This window comes from Cydia strobilella, chromosome 20 (genome assembly GCF_947568885.1).
Source record: "Cydia strobilella chromosome 20, ilCydStro3.1, whole genome shotgun sequence".
Taxonomy (NCBI): Eukaryota; Metazoa; Arthropoda; class Insecta; order Lepidoptera; family Tortricidae; genus Cydia; species Cydia strobilella.
In genome coordinates, this window is record NC_086060.1 from 2,786,690 (window position 1) to 2,810,182 (window position 23,493).

At 36.0% G+C, this 23,493-nt stretch overlaps 2 protein-coding genes across 2 annotated transcripts in view; both read right to left on the reverse strand.

Moving 5' to 3' along the window:
• Window positions 1-1,826, reverse strand: part of LOC134750502 (facilitated trehalose transporter Tret1-like) — a 32,883-nt gene extending 31,057 nt beyond the window's left edge. The window contains exon 1 of the mRNA XM_063685687.1: window positions 1,637-1,826. The gene's annotated coding sequence lies outside the window, so the exon portion shown is untranslated. The remainder of the gene's footprint in view (window positions 1-1,636) is intronic.
• A 9,430-nt stretch (window positions 1,827-11,256) lies between these two features.
• Window positions 11,257-22,389, reverse strand: LOC134750445 (nucleolar protein 56). The gene is made up of 8 exons (XM_063685601.1): window positions 22,269-22,389; window positions 21,994-22,198; window positions 20,514-20,681; window positions 18,780-18,978; window positions 17,477-17,740; window positions 16,419-16,573; window positions 14,058-14,228; window positions 11,257-11,890 (listed from the first exon to the last, which is right to left on the reverse strand). The coding sequence occupies exons 1-8, from the start codon at window positions 22,269-22,271 to the stop codon at window positions 11,679-11,681; spliced, it is 1,377 nt and encodes a 458-aa protein (XP_063541671.1). The 5' UTR covers window positions 22,272-22,389; the 3' UTR covers window positions 11,257-11,678.
• Window positions 22,390-23,493: the final 1,104 nt, after the last annotated feature.

Consider the following 23,493-nt stretch of genomic DNA (forward strand, 5'->3'; position numbering starts at 1 on the left):
GTCAGGATTTCCTCTCTGACATGTCTTTGCCATTGTCAGGATTGCGGGGGGACATGGCGAGTGTCAGTTTCTAAAAATAACTTCAGCTAACCAGAAGAAGCTAATTAGAAGTTTGGAGTCGGGCAGAGGAAAGGGAAGGCGGCTTTCGAGATAGATTTTCGTACATTTACCCGCCTGTTTCTATTATCTCTATTGCACGCGCATAATGGGATTGGCAACTGTCAAAGGTTTGCAGAGATAGCGCCATCATAGCTTGCCCCTTTTTCTATGAGATTTGACTTAAAGGGCCTGGCATCCAGGGCATTAAAAAAAAGCAAAAATTTGACACAACTAGGGATTGACAGGGCAAGCTATGCTGGCGCCATCTTACATATTTCTGTCAAATTCGCAGTGACAAGTTTGCATACCATTGATCTAGTGGAAACCTTGTTGCCTAAACCTATACTCTGACAAGCCAACTTTGTCATTATAAAAAGGTGCGAAATTCAAAATGTGTATATTGATGGTCAAGCAAATCTTGTCAGTAAATAAGAACAAAAAACTACACTTTTCCCCTTCTTCTGGGCGCCAGCACCAGTGCAAGGCCAGGATTACGCTCGTAAGTTTTACTTACGTAAGTAGGGACACAGCTATACTACAGAATGAGATATGAATATCGTTATCTCATTCTAGCAAATAGCTTTGTCCCTACTTACGTAAGTAAAACTTACGAGTGTAATCCTGGCCCAAGACAAAGACAGTATGACTCTCTCCGTCTACGCCCGAAATGAGACAGTCCCTTGACAAACTATAGCAAATCGATCTTTCGCGCCTGCATGTATTTTTAAATTTTTGCGGATTTTTCTATTGACAGCAGCAGCTTGCCAGAGTATGCCTAGCTAGTAAACCTCTTGATCTTGGGCTCATAATGATTCGTTTCTTGATGAGTATTTTGTATGTGGGTAGTTTTGCACAATGTAATTTTGACAGAGATTAGAATTGTAATCGTCATTTATCACTTATCAGTTTAAATTGTCTTGTTTCATAAATTAATATTGCGCAAACTGAAGAAGATATTTGGTTTAATTGCGTCAAATACGAATTATGACTAAAACACATGTTAAAACCAAACAAACATTAACAAGTATTAAAATTTAACTAATAATTTAGTTTTATAGGTAGGCTCATAAAATATGTATAGGCACAATAAAACAAAAATAAAATTTGAGGGAAACATGCGGAAGTGTTCGTACATTTACGACGAAATTTGGCAACAATTTTGAATATATTATGTGTGGGTGGACACAGTACCTAAAAGTTTGCGAATCTATCGAAAATAAACACGATGTTCCACAATAATTCCACAAATACCCTACAGGCAAAAGCACAAATAAATGTTAAAAAAAAATGCAAAAAGTTCATCAATAGACGGACATCCTTTCAAAAATAGTGGGGCAGGCTAGATAGTGTCAAAGTCAATGTTTATTTTTAAATTGAACTTGACCTCTACGTTATGTCATAAATATTTACTAGCGATGATAAAAACAAGATTCTTTTGTAATTCATTGATTTTTTAAATTGAACCGGCTAGACTTTTTTAAATACCTAATTCATATATAAAAAAATAATTTATTACGTAACAAAAAAAAATACTTACCAAAAATAAATTGTAAAATTAAAAATAACACGACACTGATCACAGAACGAACGGAGCGGAACTAAATAATCGAACGTAATGATAAGTGTTCGATTTTTAAATTATGTAACGAGCTCCCATTGGCGCGTTCGGAGCAAACGGCGCGCGCAGCATCCACGCTTGATTTTGGAACACTGACTAAATAAATTCAAATTGCGTACGGTCTGTACTACGCCAATTGTTACATATTTCTCCTCTAGCCGCCAAGCTATTTTGGTCATTAATGTATACCAGAATAGACGTTATAATCGCGTGCATTGTTGGATGTATTTTTAGGTTAACTTGTTTGGACAGCGGTGTTTACTTCCAATACTCGTACATGTAAAACTGTTTGTTCTTGGCTTTGAGCTAATCTCCGGAACATCGGCCCTCGTTTATCTAATATCTAAAGCAAACATTTTTACACATTAACTGATAACATTTACTATAATAGACCTGTACCAATAACTTCTGAGGTTATAAGAATATTAATGTTGCTTATTTTTTATATATAGTTTCCAGACCATATACTAAACCTAAAAATAATATGTTGTGTCATCCTAGGTATTTGCTTAGGTAGAAATTTAGGTATTTCTTTTTTCAATCAGCATTCTGTAAAAAAAATATTCGAGACGAAATTCTTTGTTTCCCTGTAAAGGCAAAGTGGCTTCCGACGTACACACGCATTTTGTGTCATTTTCATCCACGGGTATAATGGCATTTAATAAATACCTAATATTGATCCTAAAACGCCTAAAAAAATATTAGAGTCGGTAAGTGAAGTGTTGTACTTTACAGAACATTGTTATATGTTATTTAAACAAATCTGTGTCAAATTCATCCACCGCTTTTATTTAAAAAAAAATTTTTTCTAATTAACACCCTGTATCTGCCACAAAAAAAAATTCATATTATTAAGTTTACGTCTATAATATTATAATACCACATTGAGACATCATTCATAATTTGGGTCATTTTGATCCACGGTTTTTTTACTATCTGGCAAAATAAAACTCAATTGAGCAAGAAGGGCGTGCGCGGGGAAGGGTACCTACGCGGGTGGGGTGCTTATTATACTTGCCGCAATATCAGCTGGCGACTGAGATCTTAATAATATCTCCTTTACCCTTGTTAAGTTAAGACCAACCAAGAGATGGCATTATGAGCTATCTCGCCACTTAGTTTTGCGATACAGTGTATTTATTTCATTCGGAGGCATAATTACATTGTCTTATCAATCTTACCGTAGTAGGTATATAAATATAATTAAAAATAAACTGTAGGCTGCACTCCTCATACTGACCAACATTTGTGACGTTCCTAATCAAAAGGTACCACTTTCTCTGACAGGTTATTTGTATAAAGATATAATCAAATTTCGTCTTTATGGTAAACGACAAAGTGGTACCTACCTTTTGATTGAGAATGTCACATCAGCGACTTAAAAATTACTTTTGTTTCGATTTTTAGTAGACTTTTTAAGTTTATTTTAAGACGCAATTTATTGTGATTTTTGTTATGTTTAAGCGTGGCAAGCAACATTAATTACATTGATGATGATGTTCATTAAATACAATATTTTTTCATACTATACTGAACTGTCACCCTATACATGAGAATGAACAGCGCCCTCTTGACAATGATCATATATTACTGGTCAGGCTTTAATATGTGTCATAATTTAGTAAAGTCCCCTTTGTGGATTCTAAGTTTCCGAGTTACAGCAGTTTAGTGAAAGCGTTTTTTTTTTTAAATATAAATTAAGGGTTGAATAAAGAGGAAAGAAAATTTGATTATTTTTGCGCTACGACGCACGGTTTAGGAGATACAGCCCTATAAAGTTTTTTTTATGGTTTTTTTCTTTTTTACATTGTGTTTTTTGTATATTACTTTGGGGTTTCATAAAGGGGAACGAAAATTTAATTATTTTTGCGCTACGGCGCATGGTTTAGGAGATCAAGCCCAATAAAAAAAAACTTTTTTTTTTGCATAAATTAATGGTTACATAAAGGGGACCGAAGAGTTGATTATTTTTGCGCTACGACGCACGGTTTAGGAGATACAGCCCTATATAGATTTTTTTCTTTTTCTTTTTTACGTTTTTAAATCTTAATTAAGGGCTTCTTAAGGGGAACGAAAATTTGATTATTTTTCGCTACCATGCACGGTTTAGGAGATACATCCCTAAAGTTTTTTTTTTCTTTTTTTTGTCATTGCGTTTTTTGTTATTACTTTGGGGTTTCATAAAAGGGAACGAAAATTTTATTACTTTTGCGCTACGACGCACGGTTTAGGAGATACAGCCCTAAAATGATTTTTTTCTCTTTTTCTTTTTTGCGTTTTTAAATCATAATTAGGGGCTTCTTAAAGGGGAACGGATATTGATTATTTTTGCGCTACGATGCACGGTTCAGGAGATACAGCTCTATAAAGTTTTTTTGTTATTATTTTTTTCTTTCTTTTTCTTGTGTTTTTGTATATTATTTTGGGGCTTCATAAAGGGGAACGAAAATTTTATTATTTTTGCGCTACGACGCATGGTTTAGGAGATACAGCCCTATAAAGATTTTTTTTTAAATTTTGCGTTTTTTTAAATATAAATTATGAGTTGCATAAAGGGGAACGAAAATTTTATTGTTTTTGCGGTACCACGCACGGTTTAGGAGATACAGCTCTATAAAGTTTTTTTTCCTGTTTTTTTTTTTTTGTTTTTTTTAAGTATTAATTACGGGTTTCTTAAAGGGGTTTTTTAAATTATTTTTGCGCTACGACGCATGGTTTAAGAGATACAGCCCTATATTTTTTTTTTTAAATTTTGCGTTTTTTTTTAAATATAAATTATGGGTTGCATAAAGGGGAACGAAAATTTTATTATTTTTGCGCTACGACGCATGGTTTAGGAGATACAGCCCTATAAAGATTTTTTTATTGTTTTTTTTTCTTTTTTACATTGTGTTTTTTGTATATTACTTTGGGGTTTCATAAAGGGGAACGAAAATTTTATTATTTTTGTGCTATGACACATGGTTTAGGAGATACAGCCCTATAAAGATTTTTTTTTTAAATTTTGCGTTTTTTTAAATATAAATTATAGGTTGCATAAAGGGGAACGAAAATTTTATTGTTTTTGCGGTACCACGCACGGTTTAGGAGATACAGCTCTATAAAGTTTTTTTTCCTGGTTTTTTTTGTTTTTTTTTTAAGTATTAATTACGGGTTTCTTAAAGGGGTTTTTTAAATTATTTTTGCGCTACGACGCATGGTTTAAGAGATACAATGTTTTTTTTTTTAATTTTGCGTTTTTTTTTTAATATAAATTATGGGTTGCATAAAGGGGAACGAAAATTTTATTATTTTTGCGCTACGACGCATGGTTTAGGAGATACAGCCCTATAAAGATTTTTTTTTTAAATTTTGCGTTTTTTTTAATATAAATTATGGGTTGCATAAAGGGGAACGAAAATTTTGTTGTTTTTGCGGTACCACGCACGGTTTAGGAGATACAGCTCTATAAAGTTTTTTTTCCTGGTTTTTTTTGTTTTTTTTTTTAAGTATTAATTACGGGTTTCTTAAAGGGGTTTTTTTAAATTATTTTTGCACTACGACGCATGGTTTAAGAGATAATGATATGTTTTTTTTTAATTTTGCGTTTTTTTTTTAAATATAAATTATGGGTTGCATAAAGGGGAACGAAAATTTTATTATTTTTGCGCCACCACGCACGGTTTAGGAGATATTATATCTATATATATAGCTATAATAGCTCTATAAAGTTTTTTTTCCTGGTTTTTTTTTAAGTTTTAATTAAGGGTTTCTTAAAGGGGAACGAAAATTTGATTATTTTTGTGCTACGATGCACGGTTTAGGAGATGCAGCCTTATAAAGATTTTTTTTGTTGTTTTTTTTTCATTGTGTTTTTTGTATATTATTTTGGGGTTCCGTAAAGGGGAACGAAAATTTTGTTCTTTTTGCGCTACCACGCACGGTTTAGGAGATATAGCTCTATAAAGATTTTTTCCTGGTTTTTTTTGTTTTCATTGTGTTTTTTGTATATTAGTTTGGGGTTCCACAAAGGGGAACGAAAATTTGATTATTTTTGCGCTACGACGGTTTAGGAGATACAGCCCTATAAAGTTTTTTTTGTTTTTTTTTTCATTGTGTTTTTTGTATATTACTTTGGGGTTCCGTAAAGGGAAACGAAAATTTTATTATTTTTGCGCTACGACGCACGGTTTAGGAGATACAGCCCTAAAATGATTTTTTTTCCTCTTTTTCTTTTTTGCGTTTTTCAATCTTAATTAGGGGTTTCTTAAAGGGATTTTTTTAATTATTTTTGCGCTACGATGCACGGTGTAGGAGATACAGCCCTATAAAGTTTTTTTGTTATTTTTTTTCTTTTTTTTCATTGTGTTTTTAGTATATTACTTTGGGGCTTCATAAAGGGGAACGAAATTTTTATTATTTTTGCGCCACCACGCACGGTTTAGGAGATATTATATATATGTAGCTATAATAGCTCTATAAAGTTTTTTCCTGGTTTTTTTTAAAGTTTTAATTAAGGGTTTCTTAAGGGGAGCGAAAATTTGATTATTTTTGCGCTACGATGCACGATATAGGAGATACAGCTAATACAGCCCTATAAAGATTTTGTTTCTTTTTTTTTCATTGTATTTTTCATGTATTACTTTTGGGTTACATAAAGGGGAACGAAAATTTTATTATTCTTGCGCTACGACGCATGGTTTAGGAGATACAGTCCTATATATTTTTTTACAATGCATGTGCTCGAAAAGTGCGTTTCCTACGGAGCCATATCGTGCGGAAAGTACTGCTTTTCCGCACTAGTGCTTTTTGTTTTCAATTTTTTTTTACAGTACATATGGTGCTACTTTCTCGCACTAGTGCGGAAAAGAGCACTTACCGTGCATATGTCGAAAGTTTAAAGGGCCATATGTACTGTAAAACGTACGATACACGTGCGAATAAGTAATTCGCAACTCGTGTCGATTTAAACTTATTTGCCATGACATGTTTTTTTATTTACTCGCACAATGCATAGTAAAACATTGTATGATACACGTGCGTAAAGATGACTTCCGCACTTGTTGCATAAATAGCAATTTTTTTTATCAAAGAATGAAAGAAAGTCACGGTATTAATAACCAAATTTTACTTTAGTGGTACCTTTTCCCTATCACTGTCACAAATGTATGTGGCGTTCACGTAAACGCGATATTTTTAAGATTTCCCTGCGCAATGTTGCCAGCTCGCTCGCAAATCAAACATGTACTTACAGTTCTTTTGCATAATGGTGACATTGTACAATATCTATGAGTTTTAAATAGGTAAAAGATAATTCGACGCATTCTTTGCTTGCTTGTTGCTTGTTGTTGTGTTGTTTGCGTAACTTCTTTGAATAAGTTGCGTTAATTTGGCGCACAGGCGAAGTAAACATGCGTTGCGTACGGCAAGGTCACGCCGCGGCCCCACCCTGCACGGCCTCCGTTGCCCATTCAGACCGCCCGCTAGCTTCGTTTGAACGCAAATAATATTTTTGTAATATTTGTTTATGCAGTGGATGCAAGTGACACAAATTCATACATCTTATTTATCTTGCATTTCAAATTAATAAGATGTAAACTCTAATATCTTTAATATTCTTTTGTAACGGTGACAGCCTGTTACAACAAAATCATCAAATATCTTATGAAGCTATGCCTTAATAAGACACAAAATCATTTAATGGACCTATTTAAACGATTAAATTCGACCTAAGTATTTTTTTTTAACTCTAATTTTTTTTTGTGTCATTTAGAATATTATGACATAGTATCAGATTGCAGTGGACGTAATTGACACAAACTATGTTTTCACACTAAAAACACTATCCTAAATGCAACACAGTTACATGTGTTCTCTCGAATATTTTTTTCTCCAAGATAATTCAAAATAAAAAATAATTACCACAAAATAACAAATTACTAGAAAAGCAAATTATATATATGACACAAAACAAAATGTAAGATTTACATCTTAACAAAGTATTCATAAGCGAAAACAGAATTGACTTTAATATTTTTATAACCTAGGGGTCAAAATATAGCCAGCGGTACAGGTCTATAATGCGCGTGGTGTTAGGCGCCATATATAATTTGCAGTTATCAATATTTGAGTTATCAGCTTTTTAACTTTGATTGACCCCATTTACTTCTGATTAATGGGATTTTGAACCCCCTTTGGGTTTCAACGTCAGTGGGACCCTGTTTTTAACCAGCCAATGTAGTTTATTTCATACGACCTTAAAACTTTCAACAAAAGTGCGTACTCCCATCTCAAATGCCTCCCACTCCCATCCAAAATGTGTTGCAGGTTTTTACATCTATGTATGTATATCTACTTACCGACTTTGTTAGCTCAACTACTTTTCGAGTGATAGGTATATCTATACTATACCTAATGTTTTGGACGTATCACTTGTCGATGGCGTCTGTCGAACTTATAAAGTAACTAGCGACCCGCCCCGGCTTTGCACGGGTGCAATGCTGATGTATTATACACATAAACCCTCCTCTTGAATAACTCTATTAAAAATACGTATTAAAATCCGTTGCGTAATTTTAAAGATGCATAAATAGGGAAGACAGCAGGAAGCGACTATGTCGTGATATGTATTCCATCAAAAACATAAATGTGAAATGAGACCCAAGTTCAATATTGAATGTGCGTCGTTGTACTCGTTGTTGACTTCGTCGTAAAAAGAATTGAGATCTATAGTTTGTATAGGTAGTTAAATAAATGTAAACAAAATGTTTTTACATTTTCGGGTCCTTGAAACATTTATCAGTTAACCAACCAAATAGAAAACTGCCTAGATTTGTTCCTTCATCGTTCTGGCTTTAACCACTTAACCTATTTCATTTAATCGCGTAATGTTTATCATCATCATCATCACTTAAGAGCTTTGCTCTTGTCGGTGGAGTAATTGCCAGTCCTTTCTTTCCTGAGCCAGTCTTTTGATTTGCTCGTACGATGCATTCTCTTTTACTTGGCTCAGGTATGTGATTCTAGGCTTTCCACTGCCTCTCGTCTTTTCAATTTTTCCTTCCAGGATGTTAAGGAAAAAGTTGTCGTTTCGTATTAGGTGTCCTAACATCTTGCCTCTCCTATTCCTTATGGTATTTAATAAACTTCGCCTTTCTCCTACCATATTCAAAACCTCTTCATTCGTCTTTCTTTCAGTCCAGCTAATCCTTTCCATCCTCCGCCAACACCACATTTCGAAAGCTTCCAACCTTTTTCTGTCTTTTTGTCTCAGTGTCCACGTCTCACTCGCATACAACGTAATGTTTATATCTACCCTCAAATGGCTAAATATTCGATCTTGTTTTAGGCTCTTTACTAGGGCGAAGTAATAGCAAATATTACATAACTAAATTACTTTTGATTAAATCAAATCATCCCGATATATTACTATTAACAAAATATTATATTTGCGTAAGATTGTTCTATATTTATTTAAAGGCAATAAGTTAATGTATTATAGTAATCCAGCATGGAGATGCCGCTAGCATCATGGGCACCTTCGCACCGAAAATTTTTATAACATAAATCTGCGAAGAAATTCAAAGGAGTATGTAGTCCCCAACCAATATAAATCCCAAGCCCTCTCGCACAAAAGATGCCTGCGCCCAGCAGTGGGATGTATATGGGCGGAATTATTATTTTTTATATTTAACCCTACCTATTTAAAGTGAGATAAAATCTTTCACTCGGCGCCTGCATGTAATGACTGTCGAAAGATATTTATCTCGACGAGTTTTATCTTTTATCGCAAATCAGGCGCTATCACCATCGAGATTACGGTAATGTGGTAAACCCTCGTGATTGTGATGATACCCAAAGAGTAGATACAGTAAGTAGGTAGGTAAACTTGCTCAATAATATTACCGGACTAGTAAAAAGTACGTCTACCAAACAGGTCAAATAGGTTCAAATTTCAGTGGCAAATTTTGCATTTTTCATTTGTATGGCTGGGCCTTAGGAGTGACCAGAAGTTTCATCCGGTAGGCAGATCGGTGAAGGTTGGCCTTAATACCGGATCTTCTACTAGAAGGATATCAGATATGGCCAACTACACAATATGACGGACATGTGATGTTGGCATACTATTTTCACAAGTTATTTTAAGATCATGTCAACCCAACGAAATCCCCACCCAAAATAAAAATCACATGTAGGTACACTAATACCTTTATTAAGGAAAAAAAAATACAAGTATCAAGGTACACAAATACCTTTTTTTTTTTTTTTACTAGCCTAATTTAGTGTCCCACTGCTGGGCAAAGGCCTCCCCTCGTTTCCTCCACTCGACCCTGTCGTTTGTAGTGTCCCGCCAATTTGGATAAAATGCGTCTAAGTCGTCCCGCCATCTCCTTTTCGGCCTGCCTGCACCCCGGCCAGCACCATCTATGGTGTTCCGTGGGTCCCACTCGGTAACCATTTTGGCCCACCTTTCAGGGTGCATGCGGCAGACATGCCCAGCCCAGTCCCACTTAAGCTTAGCGGTCTGGACACCTACATCTACAACTCGAGTTCTGGAGCGCAGTTCCGTGTTTCTGATTCTATCAGTTCTGCGAACACCTAGTATACTGCGCTCCATCGCTCGCTGGCAAACCTTGAGTTTGGACTTTAACGCCTCAGTTAATGACCAAATACAAATACCTTTATTAAATTTATATTTTTTTAAGTATCCAAACTATTAACAAGCAAAATTAACCCGTACTTGTAAAAATTTCAACAATATATAATTCACTACATCATCAAAAAATTTACACTGTCGTAATTCATACTTATTTTTATTATAAGAAGTCCAAGTTACGTCGGATATTTAACCCTTAAATGCATATTACTGCCAAATGTATACAAAACATTGGGCAGCTCACAGATTCAACAGAAAAAAGGTTAAGTTTCTGAATAAAAACATTTTCCAACCAAAAATAAAAAATCATGCATTTAAGGGTTAAAAAGTCAGGCCCAAAGACTAAATAGTAATTTTGCCTGCTAGAAGTAATCCATATATCTGTCGGCGGCCGATCGTAAAAGGCAGATCACGTAATATCTAGACATATCGTGAAACGTGAAAATCATTGTCTCGTTCCCTGAGACGACGGAACTCCTATTTCTGGACAGTTTACCCTTCGGGCATCTGAAGCAACATAACGAACATATCCTACTTATCTATTGATTCTATAGGGAGTATTACGGCATTGTTTTGCCGCCAGAGTGCAGCATTAGTGCACATCCTAAACCATAGAGTAACTTATACATACTATGCCTTAAACAGTTTTTTTGACAAGTCTTCACTGTTTGTTTACAGGTGGCCTACCGCGAAATGCGAAAATCTTAATTTCTTTATCTGCCTCTATCGTTCGAATATGCAAGTGATAGAGAGGCAGAAACTGAACATGCGATTTTCGTGTCTCGCGGTAGGCTCTGTGATTGTGCTAGTGACGCCCCCTACGCAGTTTTGCGTAATATTCCCTAACTAGCGACCCGCCCCGGCTTCGCACGGGTGCAATGCTGATGTATTATACATATAAACCTTCCTCTTAAATCACTCATCTATAAAAAAAAACCGCATCAAAATCAGTTGCGTAGTTTTAAAGATCTTAGCATACATAGGGACAGACATTTATTTATTTAAACTTTATTGCACAATACATGAAGGTACAAAAGGCGGACTTAATGCCTTAAGGCATTCTCTACCAGTCAACCAATGGGTTGAACCAGAAAGATGAAGTAGGTGCAGTGACTTTTAAAGTAAATGAATTTGTAACCAAGACTAAATGAATATAAACTATATTGATAAACTTACACATATACTTAATACAAATAAACATACATACACACAGACAGATTGTTTTATACTATGTAGTGATGGTTTAATGTGACTACCGTCAAAACGTTACAGAGAAACTTTACAATAGGCCTGATTTTACGATCGGCCGCCGACATATCCGAGGCACTAATCCACATCCATAACCTCCTCCTTCTTCTTTTTCTTTTTTTTCTTCTTCTTGGCGCTGGCGTCCAGCTCCTGCGTCGCGTTGAGGGCTTCCTCCATGGCCTCCTTCATTACTTCGATGTTTTTCTTGGGAATGTCTCCTGTCTCGTAGAATTTGAGGCGGTCCTCGACTTGCTGCCGCAGCTTTTCGCCGAAGACTGTTGTTTGGGACTCTGTGAAAGGAAGTAGTAGTTTAATAGGGGATATTACTGCAATGTTCTGCCACCAGAGAACTAGCCCTTTTAGTAAACCATAGAGTAACTTATACATACTGTACCTTAAACAGGTTTCTGACAAGTTTTCAGAGATAATAAAATATGACATTGACGCATCAAGGCGGTTTGTTTACAGAGGACCTACCGGGAAACGTGAATCCGTAATTTCGCTATCTGCCTCTTTATCTCTCGAATATGCAAGAGTAACAATGATGTTAGATAACGAAATTTCGATTTTCTTGTTTCGTGATAGACCCTCAGAATGTGGTAGTGGCACCCCCTACGCAGTTTCGCGTAATATTCCCTATTAAACCTATGAAGCCGATGGTCGTGGGTTCAAATCCCAGTAAGGGCATTTATTTGTCTGATGAGCACAAATATTTGTTCCTGAGTCATAGGTGTTTTCAATGTATTAAAGTATTTATAAATATTATAGGTGTATGAGTCGCTTAATTACAAACTCGGGTAAATCCAACTGTCAGATTACGCGATTTTGGTATCAAGAAAAGGTATATTTGCTGAGGGTCGAATGGATTTACCCGAGTTTGGAGTTAAGCGACACATATGTGACGTTTTCAACCAAAAGGTACCACATTGTCGCTAGTCGATAAGGTTTATTTCGAATTGAAGCTATATGAAAATAGCGCCTTATTGACAGCCGACAATAAGTACCGTTTTGTACGTTATATCATTGTCTAAGTACCCACAACAAGCCAACTAAGATGGAGTGGCCACGTCTGTCGCATGGATGACTGTAGACTCCCTAAATCCGTTTTCTATTCGGAACTCAAGGATGGGAAACGTAGCCACGGGGGGCAGTTTCTGCGGTATAAAGACGTTCTCAAGCGCCATCTCAAAGCTTGCGACATCCCATCTGAGCGTTGGGAGGAGCTTGCGGTTAAGACACCGGAATGGCGCAATGAGGTAAGAGAAGGTGTAGCTACTTTCGAAGAAGCTCGACTTGAACACCTGGACCAAAAGCGCCTTCAACGGAAGTCTCGACCTAAGCCGTTCTACGCATATACTTATAATGAACAAGGGAAGCTTTATTGTGCACAGTGCGACCGGATATTTAAAACAAAGTTCGGTTTTGCGAGCCATATACGTGCTCATCAGAGGAGTTTGTAAAGGTCGCCGTTGTCGGACACGACATGGACGACTATATATACCCACAACACGAGTTATAACACCCAAATCCACAATACATTCGGGAGTAATGGCCAATGATGATTATGTGCACAAAAAAACTTTGTAGCAATATGATTATCTTATTCTCAGTCCAAAGACAAACAGAACTGCGAATTAATTGTAATGCATATATTGTAGCACATCTGTTATTACCGCAAGCAGATAAGACTGCATAGCGATAGATCAAAGTGTGCAAGCTTTAGATGTATATAAGTACTAGCTTTTGCCCGCGACTTCGTCTGCGTGGAGTTAGTAATTTGGGTAGCTTATTTTTTATCCAATCTGCTTTTTATCGATTCCCCATACAAACTTCCACCCCCCCTTTCACCCCCTTAATGTATGACTTCTGGAATAATAACTACCCTATGTCATTCCCGGGAACTCAAACTATCTCTATACCAAATTTCAACTAAATCGGTTCAGCGGTTTAAGCGTGAAGAGGTAACAGACAGACAGACACACTTTCGCATTTATAATATTAAGTATGGATGTAAAGTCTGGTCTGTCAAGCCTTTTCCGTTAGTAGAAAAAAGCGGCAAATTTAAAAAATCTAGGCACGTTCGGTTATCGTCCCATAGAAAATTTGAATTTCGCGCCTTTTTCAACTGACAAAGTTGTTTACCAGCTTATATTTATTTATTTAAGTAAGTGTATCGTCGCCTAGTACCCGTAGAGCAAGATTTAGATTTAGATATGAATTCTCATAATATAAAATTACAATATAAATTATCTTAGACTAATCTACACGAATTTATATTATGATCGTCAGTACATACAATTTATATTATTTGATAAATTCAAAAATACAATTTAATGACATAAAACTAAAAAATATATATATGTATATAAAGCTTTGCTTAGTTTGGGCCTCGGTCGATCTGTGTATGAATACCCCTAATATTTATTTATTTACAGCAGAACATAGCAGAGAACTTACCAGAAAAGCAATCGATTCTCGAGGCAATGGAGCACTTATTAGCCAAATAGCGACTGATGCGACCCTTATTCTTGAGTCCAGCGCGTCCGATGAAGGTCGAGTGGTACAGGAGACCGTATTTGGGCGTGTTTGAGCGGGTCTTCAGAGCTCTGAATAGCGCCTTTTCAGCACCTGGGGACAAAAATAATAAACTCATGATAATTCAATACAAGTTATTATTGCTAACTAGTAATTATACTTTTCTTTTAGACCAGGGCCCCAATTTTACATCGGTGACAGGTGCGACAATTGTCACAAAATATGACATATATGTAGAATTATAGTTTAGAATTATTATTATTTTCGTAAGCAGCTCGGGTGGTTACCGATCCGCCAGCGCAGGGATGTGCATGTTCTGTCGTTGCTTTTTAACATACTCTTCAACCCCTGTTCCCCATCTTACCTAACCGAGAGATTTAACTATCTGGCTGAAGGAAGTAATCACCGCTTACGTTCTAGTGCTAACCTTACGCTTGCTATCCCTTCGAATAAGTCTCGAACGTACGCAAATTCATTCACAGTGCGCGCGGTGAAGTTGTGGAACGAGTTGCCCCTGTCGCTCAAACGGTCCCGGTCTGTAGCATCACTCAAAGTTAATCTGAAAAAGCTTTGGCTTTTCCACGAACTGTGATTTGGTTGAGTGCTAATATATATATTTTATTTATATTATATATATACATATATATATTTATATATTTAATATTTATTTAGTACTATATATTTATGTATGCTAGTACATATTTATTTTATTGCATAATGCTATTGATGTATTTTAGTTATTCGTAGACGTTAATATTGTAGTTTTCCTTTTTAAATATTATTGTAAGTTCTGTAAGTTTGTCTATCTATCTAATTCGAATTTTCCACTCATTTACTCTAAGGTTAGCTGGAAGAAATCTCTTATAGGGATAAGCTCGCCTTTGTACCTAAATTTATATGAATTTCATGTTAACAATTTTTGTTTTGTACAATAAAGTGATTTACTACTACTACTACTACTATTATTACCTAGTCACCTGTCGCTTGACAATTGTCGCTAGACATATGTCACTGACAATTGTAGCCGTGGTGAAATAGGGGCCAGGGGTCGGCAAACTTTTAAAGAGAAGAGCCACTCACAGTCCAAATTTGACTGGTCTAAGCCCTCTAAAGAAGTGATATTTTGTATGGGTGTTTTGAAGATCCTCAATTGCAGGTCTAAAGAACCGCATGTATTGTGACCTGTAATACCTTATTACCAATAAATTATGTCTATGTCTATGTCTATTGGATTTTTATGTTCTTGTTGCAAAATTAAAAAAATGTAGCGATACTTAGGTGCACACAGATTTACTGAAGAAACCTGCGTGTGTTTTAGTAAAGCAATAATGTGCCCACTTTGAATATATGTGACTAGAATCATTGTTAGATTTAAAGCCACTGCGTTGGGTAGTGGGACTGAGCTATATTTCAGCCATTAAACTCTTCATGCTATTTGTTATATGCAAAAATATGAATTTAATTTAAAGTATCTGCATGACACCAACGTAAAACTTGACTGCTGTTGCTTCTGTAGAAAATAACTGGTAGGTTTAGACTGATGACAGATGAAAATGCAAGGCATCTCTCACAAAGGAATTTGAGATTAATTTGGAAAAGTTAACAAAAGTACCTGCTTACCATCAGGCGGGCCGTACGCTTGATTGCCACCGACGTGGTATAAAAAAAAAGGTAAGAAGTTAATCCACTATGCTTAATACGACATCCGCTTGGTATGACGTTTTTATCACTTCCCCTTGATGTCGTTATATGCGAATTCTACTGTATTTTGTCGCACAGCACATTTAGTCTGCTTATGACTTCTCAGTGACATTTGCCGTAAATCAAGTCATTAGTAGGAAACAATTTCGAAATCTAAAAATTTCATGGTTCTTTTAGTTCTAGTATTTCACAATGACTTGGCGGGTTTTCAAGGTCACAACCTTTGTCACTATTAACATATTTAAATAAAACCGGCCAAGTGCGAGTCGGACTCGCGCACGAAGGGTTCCGTAACATTACGGAAAAAAACAGCAAAAAAATCACGTTTGTTGAATGGGAGCCCCATTTAAATATTTATATTATTCTGTTTTTAGTATTTGTTGTTATAGCGGCAACAGAAATACATCATCTGTGAAAATTTCAACTGTCTAGCTATCACGGTTCATGAGATACAGCCTGGTGACAGACAGACAGACGGACAGCAGTCTTAGTAATAGGGTCCCGTTTTTACCCTTTGGGTACGGAACCCTAAAAATCAGCCGACAGTTATGTGAAATGTAGCATTTCAATCGGCTAACTTACCAAGGATTTGCAGTGTGGAAGCCGGGTACTTGGCGAGACTGGTCAGAGAGCCAGCCTTGGAGATGAGGCGAGCACCGACTTGGTCGCCTATTAAAGTGGTCAGGTTCGGCGCCACAGAGGTCATCTTCGTGTGGAGGTACTCCGCTATCTGCTTCCTGTATAACAAAGTATGTATTAGAAAGAATAGAATAAAATAGAAAATATTTATTCATAAGCACAAACACAGAAAAGAAAAGTATACAAAAAATAGTTAGAAAGTGCCATGAAATGGTCGCATCTGACTCATCTGAGCATGATGCTGGTTACTTCCAGCGCTGGTCTTCCGATGAGACCATCCGGTGAAATCGCGACATCACATCACATTTAAGAACAACAATCTTACACATGAATCACATGATGCTAACAGTACATAGACTTACTTACTTACTCAAACATTATTGTAGCGATGCTTAGGTGCACACAGACTTACAGAGGAAACCTGCGTGTGTTTTAGTAAAGCAATAATGTACCCACTTTTAATATATGTGACTAGAATCATTGTTAGATTTAAAGCCACTGCGTTGGGTAATGGGACACAATTTTTTTACGTTTAAGTAAAGTGTGTTCTTAGCAAGTATCTGTTTTAAACTCTTGTCTAATATAAATAAGTGTTAAAATCCGAAACGTCACAATAAAATAGCCATTTATCATTACATTATTGCCCTGGACTCATCTTGGCCATATGTGACTTTTCAATAAAAAGGTACCACATTGTCGCTTACCATAAGGACGAAAATTGCTTGTATCTTTATACGAAAAACCTGTCAGAGCGTCCTTATGGCATGCGACAATGTGGTACCTTTTGCTTGCAAACGACACATATTGTCCTAAAGTCCTAAGTTAAAGAAACCACTAAATGTCTTCAAACCAATCTTGATAGCTTGGATATTCTCCAAGTTCACCCAGGATTTTGGTGAGAGGTTCCAAAAACTTTAGAGAAAGAGGTCAGAAAGAAACTTGAGGTCCTGATAAACCAATAAAATTGGTATTAAGATTTAAGCTATTTTATAAATACAAACCTGTAATCACTAAGCTTCACAACCCTCACAGCGAACATCTGTATATTAATCAGGTCCACCGGAGATATATCCATGCCCATGGACATCTTCGAAGCGTCCAGGATGGCTTGGGCCTTCTCAGAGTCGCCCAGGATCTCGGTGAGGGGCTCCAGCGACTCTTCGGAGAGGGACTTGCGGTCCTTGATGTATTCTGCGCACTTGGTGTAGAGGTAGTTCTCGGGGACGATGCTGACAAGCTCTGGGAAGTGGTAGGAGTACCACTCTCTGTGAAGGAAAGTGGTGTCTTATATGATTTACTACATTATTACTCAAATATGCCGTGGCATTATGCTGAGTGGGGAGGAAGGGATCCTGTTTAGCATTGTGTTGTATTTGTTATTTCAAACTATTGTCCAATTTCTCTCTTTGGCTTTTTTTCTGTAACTTTGTAATAAATACTACTCTCACTCTTACTCTCAAAGACGGTAGTTATTGGTTTACTTGTCTTAATTTTCTATGTTTAATAATGTTTGTGTTTTTATGTTAATTTATTTGTGTGTCGTTGGCGTACGTGTCGCCATTTGTTGCGAACGCAACCTTTTATGTGTATAATGCAGTAGCAAAACGCAGCCGTCGGGCTCGCTTACTATGCGGAGGCTTATTTAAATGCACCAATAGGAGTGCTCCACATAACCTGTATCGCGGCCAATTAGAGGCACCTAAATTTAGACTGCCATTCTAACATTCAAAATTAGCTTAACCACTTTAGCATCAGCCTCCATACTATTACCACCACTTCTACACTTTTAACCGTTTACGTCAACTGTACCTTGTAAAGTAGCCAGCACCTATTGATTATAAGTTTACTTCAAATCGAAGTCTTTTTATTTGTCGTCGAGACCTGCACGGCGGCTACACCATTAATTCTAGATTAAGTCAGGTCCCCACAGAAAACCAGCGCCACGGTTTTCCGCGGCATTATGCTGAGTGGGGATCCTTTTTGGCGTCCAAATGTTTTTTTTTGTCTGGATGCCTTTTTTTATGTACTATGTTGTGGCGTTAAATAAATGTATTCCTTTCTTTCTTCTTCTTCTCTCTTTAAATATGTTGGTAGTTCTAATAAGCCTTGGTCTTTGTCCACCAAATACCACCCCTGATTCTCGTAGAAAAATTATATCCATGGCCAACTGATCAACAGCGCAATAGACTGTCTGTATGATCATGTCCACTCTGTGTACTTTGAATTTGACACGGGTTCTTGAGTATGAGTGCCCGAGGCCCAGTTGTGCTCTGCATACCTTGAAAGTCCCTTGAAACTATTTACCTGATTCTCATGGAGAATGTGTTGACATCCTTGTCCAACTGATCCAGCAGTGCAATAGACTGTATGATCATATTATCCACTCGGTGCACATTGAACTTGACACGGGCTCTGGAGTATGAATGCCCCAGACCGAGCTGCGCTACGCTGCATGCCTTGAGAGTCAGTCCCTTGATGAGTGCGTGGAAGTGGTGGCGAATACCTGTGGAAATTCATTTATATATAAAACTTTACTTAATGTTTATCGCACAAAAAACTTTATGTAGAAAATTCAAACTTAATGCTATGAGGCTTTTTCTACCAGTCAAACTATAGGGCAAATCGGAAAAGGCTGTATATACGTTTAAAGGATTACACAGGTTCTAAACTAGGCACTTTATGCGGTAAAATCCATAACAATTACAGCTGCAGCAGCTCTCTCCAGTACTTAAAAATTATACATAGAAATTTTTTAGCGAAAATTCAAAACCTAAAGATTTTAAGACTATTGCTCCCAATAGGGAATATTACGCGAAACTGTGCGTAGGGGGCGCCATTGCCACGATCTGAGGGTCTATCGCGAAACAAGAGAATTGAAATTTCGTTATCTAACATCTCTGTCACTTGCATATTCGAGCGATAAAGAGGCAGATAGCGAAATTTCTGATTCGCGTTTCCCGGTAGGTCCTCTGTAAACAAACCGCCTTGATGCATCAATGTCATATTTTATTATCTCTGAAAACTTATCAAAAACCTGTTAAAGGTACAGTATGTATAAGTTACTCTATGGTTTACTAAAAAGGCTAGTGCTGCACTCTGGTGGCAGAACATTGCAGTAATATCCCCTATTGAGTTGAGTTTACAGTGCCATTGTGTACACTACATCAGATAACTTACAATTTGTAAACCTTATTGCCAATACATACGGTCTACAGAATCAGATGATCAGTTAATTATGATGAAAGCACATAAATGTAGCGATGCTTAGGTGCACACAGACTTACTGAAGAAACCTGCGTGTGTTTTAGTAAAGCAATAATGTGCCCACTTTGAATATATGTGACTAGAATCATTGTCAGATTTCAAGCCACTGCGTTGGGTAGTGGGACCAAACTCAATTGTGACAAAAAGCCTCTATTCTTTTCAGAATGTTCAAGAAAAATCACGTGTTTCGGTTGTTCGACCAATTAAGTATATAATACCTTACATATTATCTTAGTTTGACTACAATTTCGTATGTATCTCTCTCGGTTAATTAGCTGGAAGAGATACCTTAAGGGGATAAGTTCGCCTTTGTACACATTTCCTGTATTCTCTCTGTGTTATGTACTTGTTTTGTGCAATAAAGGGTTTACTACTACTAATAATACCATTCAAATAAAATAATCACATACCTTATTGGCCAAATCACTGAGTACAGTCTGGCAAAAACGAGTAGAAATTAAAAAGTGGCAACACTGTAGTGTCGTTCCTTTCAAATCAATCTAAGAAAACTGGGACAAAACTACAGTGTTGCCACTTTAATTTCTACTCTTTCTTGGCAGACTGTAGCATCAGTTTTTTTTAAATAGACAAGGTTTTTTCTAGCAGAGGGATCAGTGTCAAACTGTGTTCTCCAAAGTTAGCGAAATTTTAATTACAACATGTAAAATTGTTGATAGGGAAACTGTTTTAGATAACTAATCTAGTTCTGTTAGTGATGTAAGACTAAATTTCATACAGTATAAACTTGAACACACATAAGAGCTGTTCTCTCACCTCGCAGTATTTCTGGAACGGCTCCAACATGGGTGCACTGAATCTCCAGGGCCTCGCTGATGGCAGCACCAAGTTTGGGGTCGGCCACACCGAGATTGCATTTTCCACGCTTCTTGCGCTTTGGCAAAGCTCCCTCCAGAAACAGGTTCAAATCCTCGGGTATGATACCTGGTAATGAGATTTTGATTGAGTAACACAACTTAAAAACTTGCACTTTGGCTGTGTATTTGAAAACTTTACACAAGTATGTTGTGTTAGTTTTTTTTTTTTGAGGATGGGGTTTCGTCACTCAGTGACGATGTAACCCCCGTAATGAGTATAAATGTTAGAATACCTTTTCTTAAAAACTATCTTATAGATTTTTTAAGGTACTAGTGTATGTGATTGTGAACTGAAGTTAGTGGAATTGTGTATTCGGAGATTTGCTAAATATGATAATAAAACTTGTGATATATTAAATTTAAGGTAACCTGTTTTATTAACAAACCCATAAACAATAACTTAGATACTGGTACCTAAAATAAAATTATTGGTTTGAGAATTTAGTTCTAAGGCCTAAGCTATATAATATTATTTTATATAAAGTACACATATTTTTTGTTTCACTGACAAAAAGAAATGAAGGGTACACAGAAAGAACATGTCTAGTCACTTTTTTGAGAAAATGAGATTTTCATTTCAAAATGTAGAGCTCTTAATGAACTATTGGTTATATCTTTTGCTACCACTGTATAATATATGTAACACAACTATTTTTCTTTGTTAAAAAAAGACCTGGTCACGGAATTACCATACATTTTGACATGGTTTCAAATCTTAAAACCGTGATTACTTAAAATGTTACTTAAGTGACTAGACATGTTCTTTCCGTGTACCCTTCAAATATAAACTTGTAGCAATACTTAGGTGCACACAGATTTACTGACGAAACCTGCATGTGTTTTAGTAAAGCAATAATGTACCCACTTTGAATGTGTGACTAGAATCATTGTTAGATTTAAAGCCACTGCGTTGGGTAGTGGGACTCAATAAAGTAATACCATTTGTTTTTTTTTTTCAATTTCAATATAAAAATTGGTGAAGTAACAATGAAATAATACGCTTGGGAGGCAACTATAGTTATTTTAGTCATTGCAATAAACTTATATGTGGTATTTTCTATAAAAAAGGGACCTTATTGTCGATGGCGCTTACGCCATCTTTAACGATGCTCCGATATATAAATACAATGCCGCGCGACGCTGTGCGGCGTAAGCGCCAATCGACAATAAGGTCCCTTTTCATAGAAAATGCACCATATTCATAAAACACGTGTGGTGTTTACCAAAGGTAAAGCAATTATAATACAAAATAAACATTCAGTAGTTTCACACTAAATTATAAATAAAAAGTGCATACGTTTATCATTATTACCAATATGCATCAAATAAAACCACATGAATTATCAAAATGTATCTAAAATTACAAAATGTCGGCAAACCTTCAGACACTGCGTTGATATTTTCCAAAGCGGTAATAGCTGATTTGAAGGGCTGGAACGCGATGAGTGTGACCACAGAGTTGAACCGCTGCAGGTCAGTCACAGACTCCTCGACTTGCGGCAGGAATGCTGCCAGTTCCTCAAACTCCGCTACTTGGAAGAGGGCGAAGCCCGCACTATGTTCGTAAAGAACATATAACTTACTCTGCAACAAGTTACATATTATTTAACATGTCATGGACAACACGTATACAATAGAGGAAGGTAGCACACACCATTTTTGTTTATTCACCACATTTTTTCTAATAAAATAAAAACACGCGTTAAATCAACGCCGTATTGCGCGATAACGCATTGGGAAAGTGAGGTTATGTCGCTACGGTTTACGTAATTTGAGACACATGTGACATCTTGGCATTTATTTTTTGAGCCAAATTAATTTCATAAATAAAAGATAATTTCTTAATAATAGCTCATTTTGTAGATCGTCGATAATTAGTGACACACGTTTAATATAAAAAACTTAAAATTCAACGAAACTATTTAAAGAAAATACAATATAAGATTGTGGTTTTAAAATTGTTAGCGTATAAATGATTACACATCGTTTCGTTCAGAAACCCCTATTTTTATGCATATGGTAACATTAAAATACAACAAAAAGTATTTAAATTTTATTTAATCAACATATTAAATTATAGAACTTTAAACAGATTTTTTTGATTTTAATTGTGATTAGTATTTTGGTTTGGATATTCCTAAATCATTATATAACTAAGGGTGGTATTCCATCTGTCCAATTTATTTGTCCAATGTGTATTTGCGGCTCACATTTTGCTTAGTGAGAGAGTGAGACGCAATGCACATTGGACCAAGAAATTGGACGATTCTAGAGTTAGACCAAGAGAAGTCTACAGAGATTTTGACAGCACACGCAGTGCGTGTTATCTAAAAGGTCACACTTCTATGAAATTATGACGTAAAAATAACGCTGGCACTGCGTGTGCTTTTAAAATCTCTGCAGACTTTTCTTGGTCTAACTCTACCAACCTAAGATTTAAAAAAACCATCTATTTCCATTTTAAACCAAATCATTTAATCATAAGTAAATATTTATTTGCAGTATATTAAGTGATTATGGGTAATTTATAAAGAACTTGAATAATATTCTAACTACTGTACCTATATTCTTCGTAATGCATATGATCAATTTTATACATACAAGCGCAAAACAATAGCGAGTTGTTTTAGACAATAATTCAAACGACAGAAGTTTTAGCACTACGCTAAATTAACTCCTTTACAAGTATAGTCTTGGCTTTAAAAGCGTATTCAATTACTCATTATTTATCCATAATGCGATATACAAGCAGAACACTAATTACTTATCCTAAAAATCCTAAAATACACCTTTGAAAAGAAAAAGTAACAGAACATGGTAACGTTTAGAATAGTTAATTTAAGCACAGCATCCTATTTCTATTCCACTATTTGTAATTA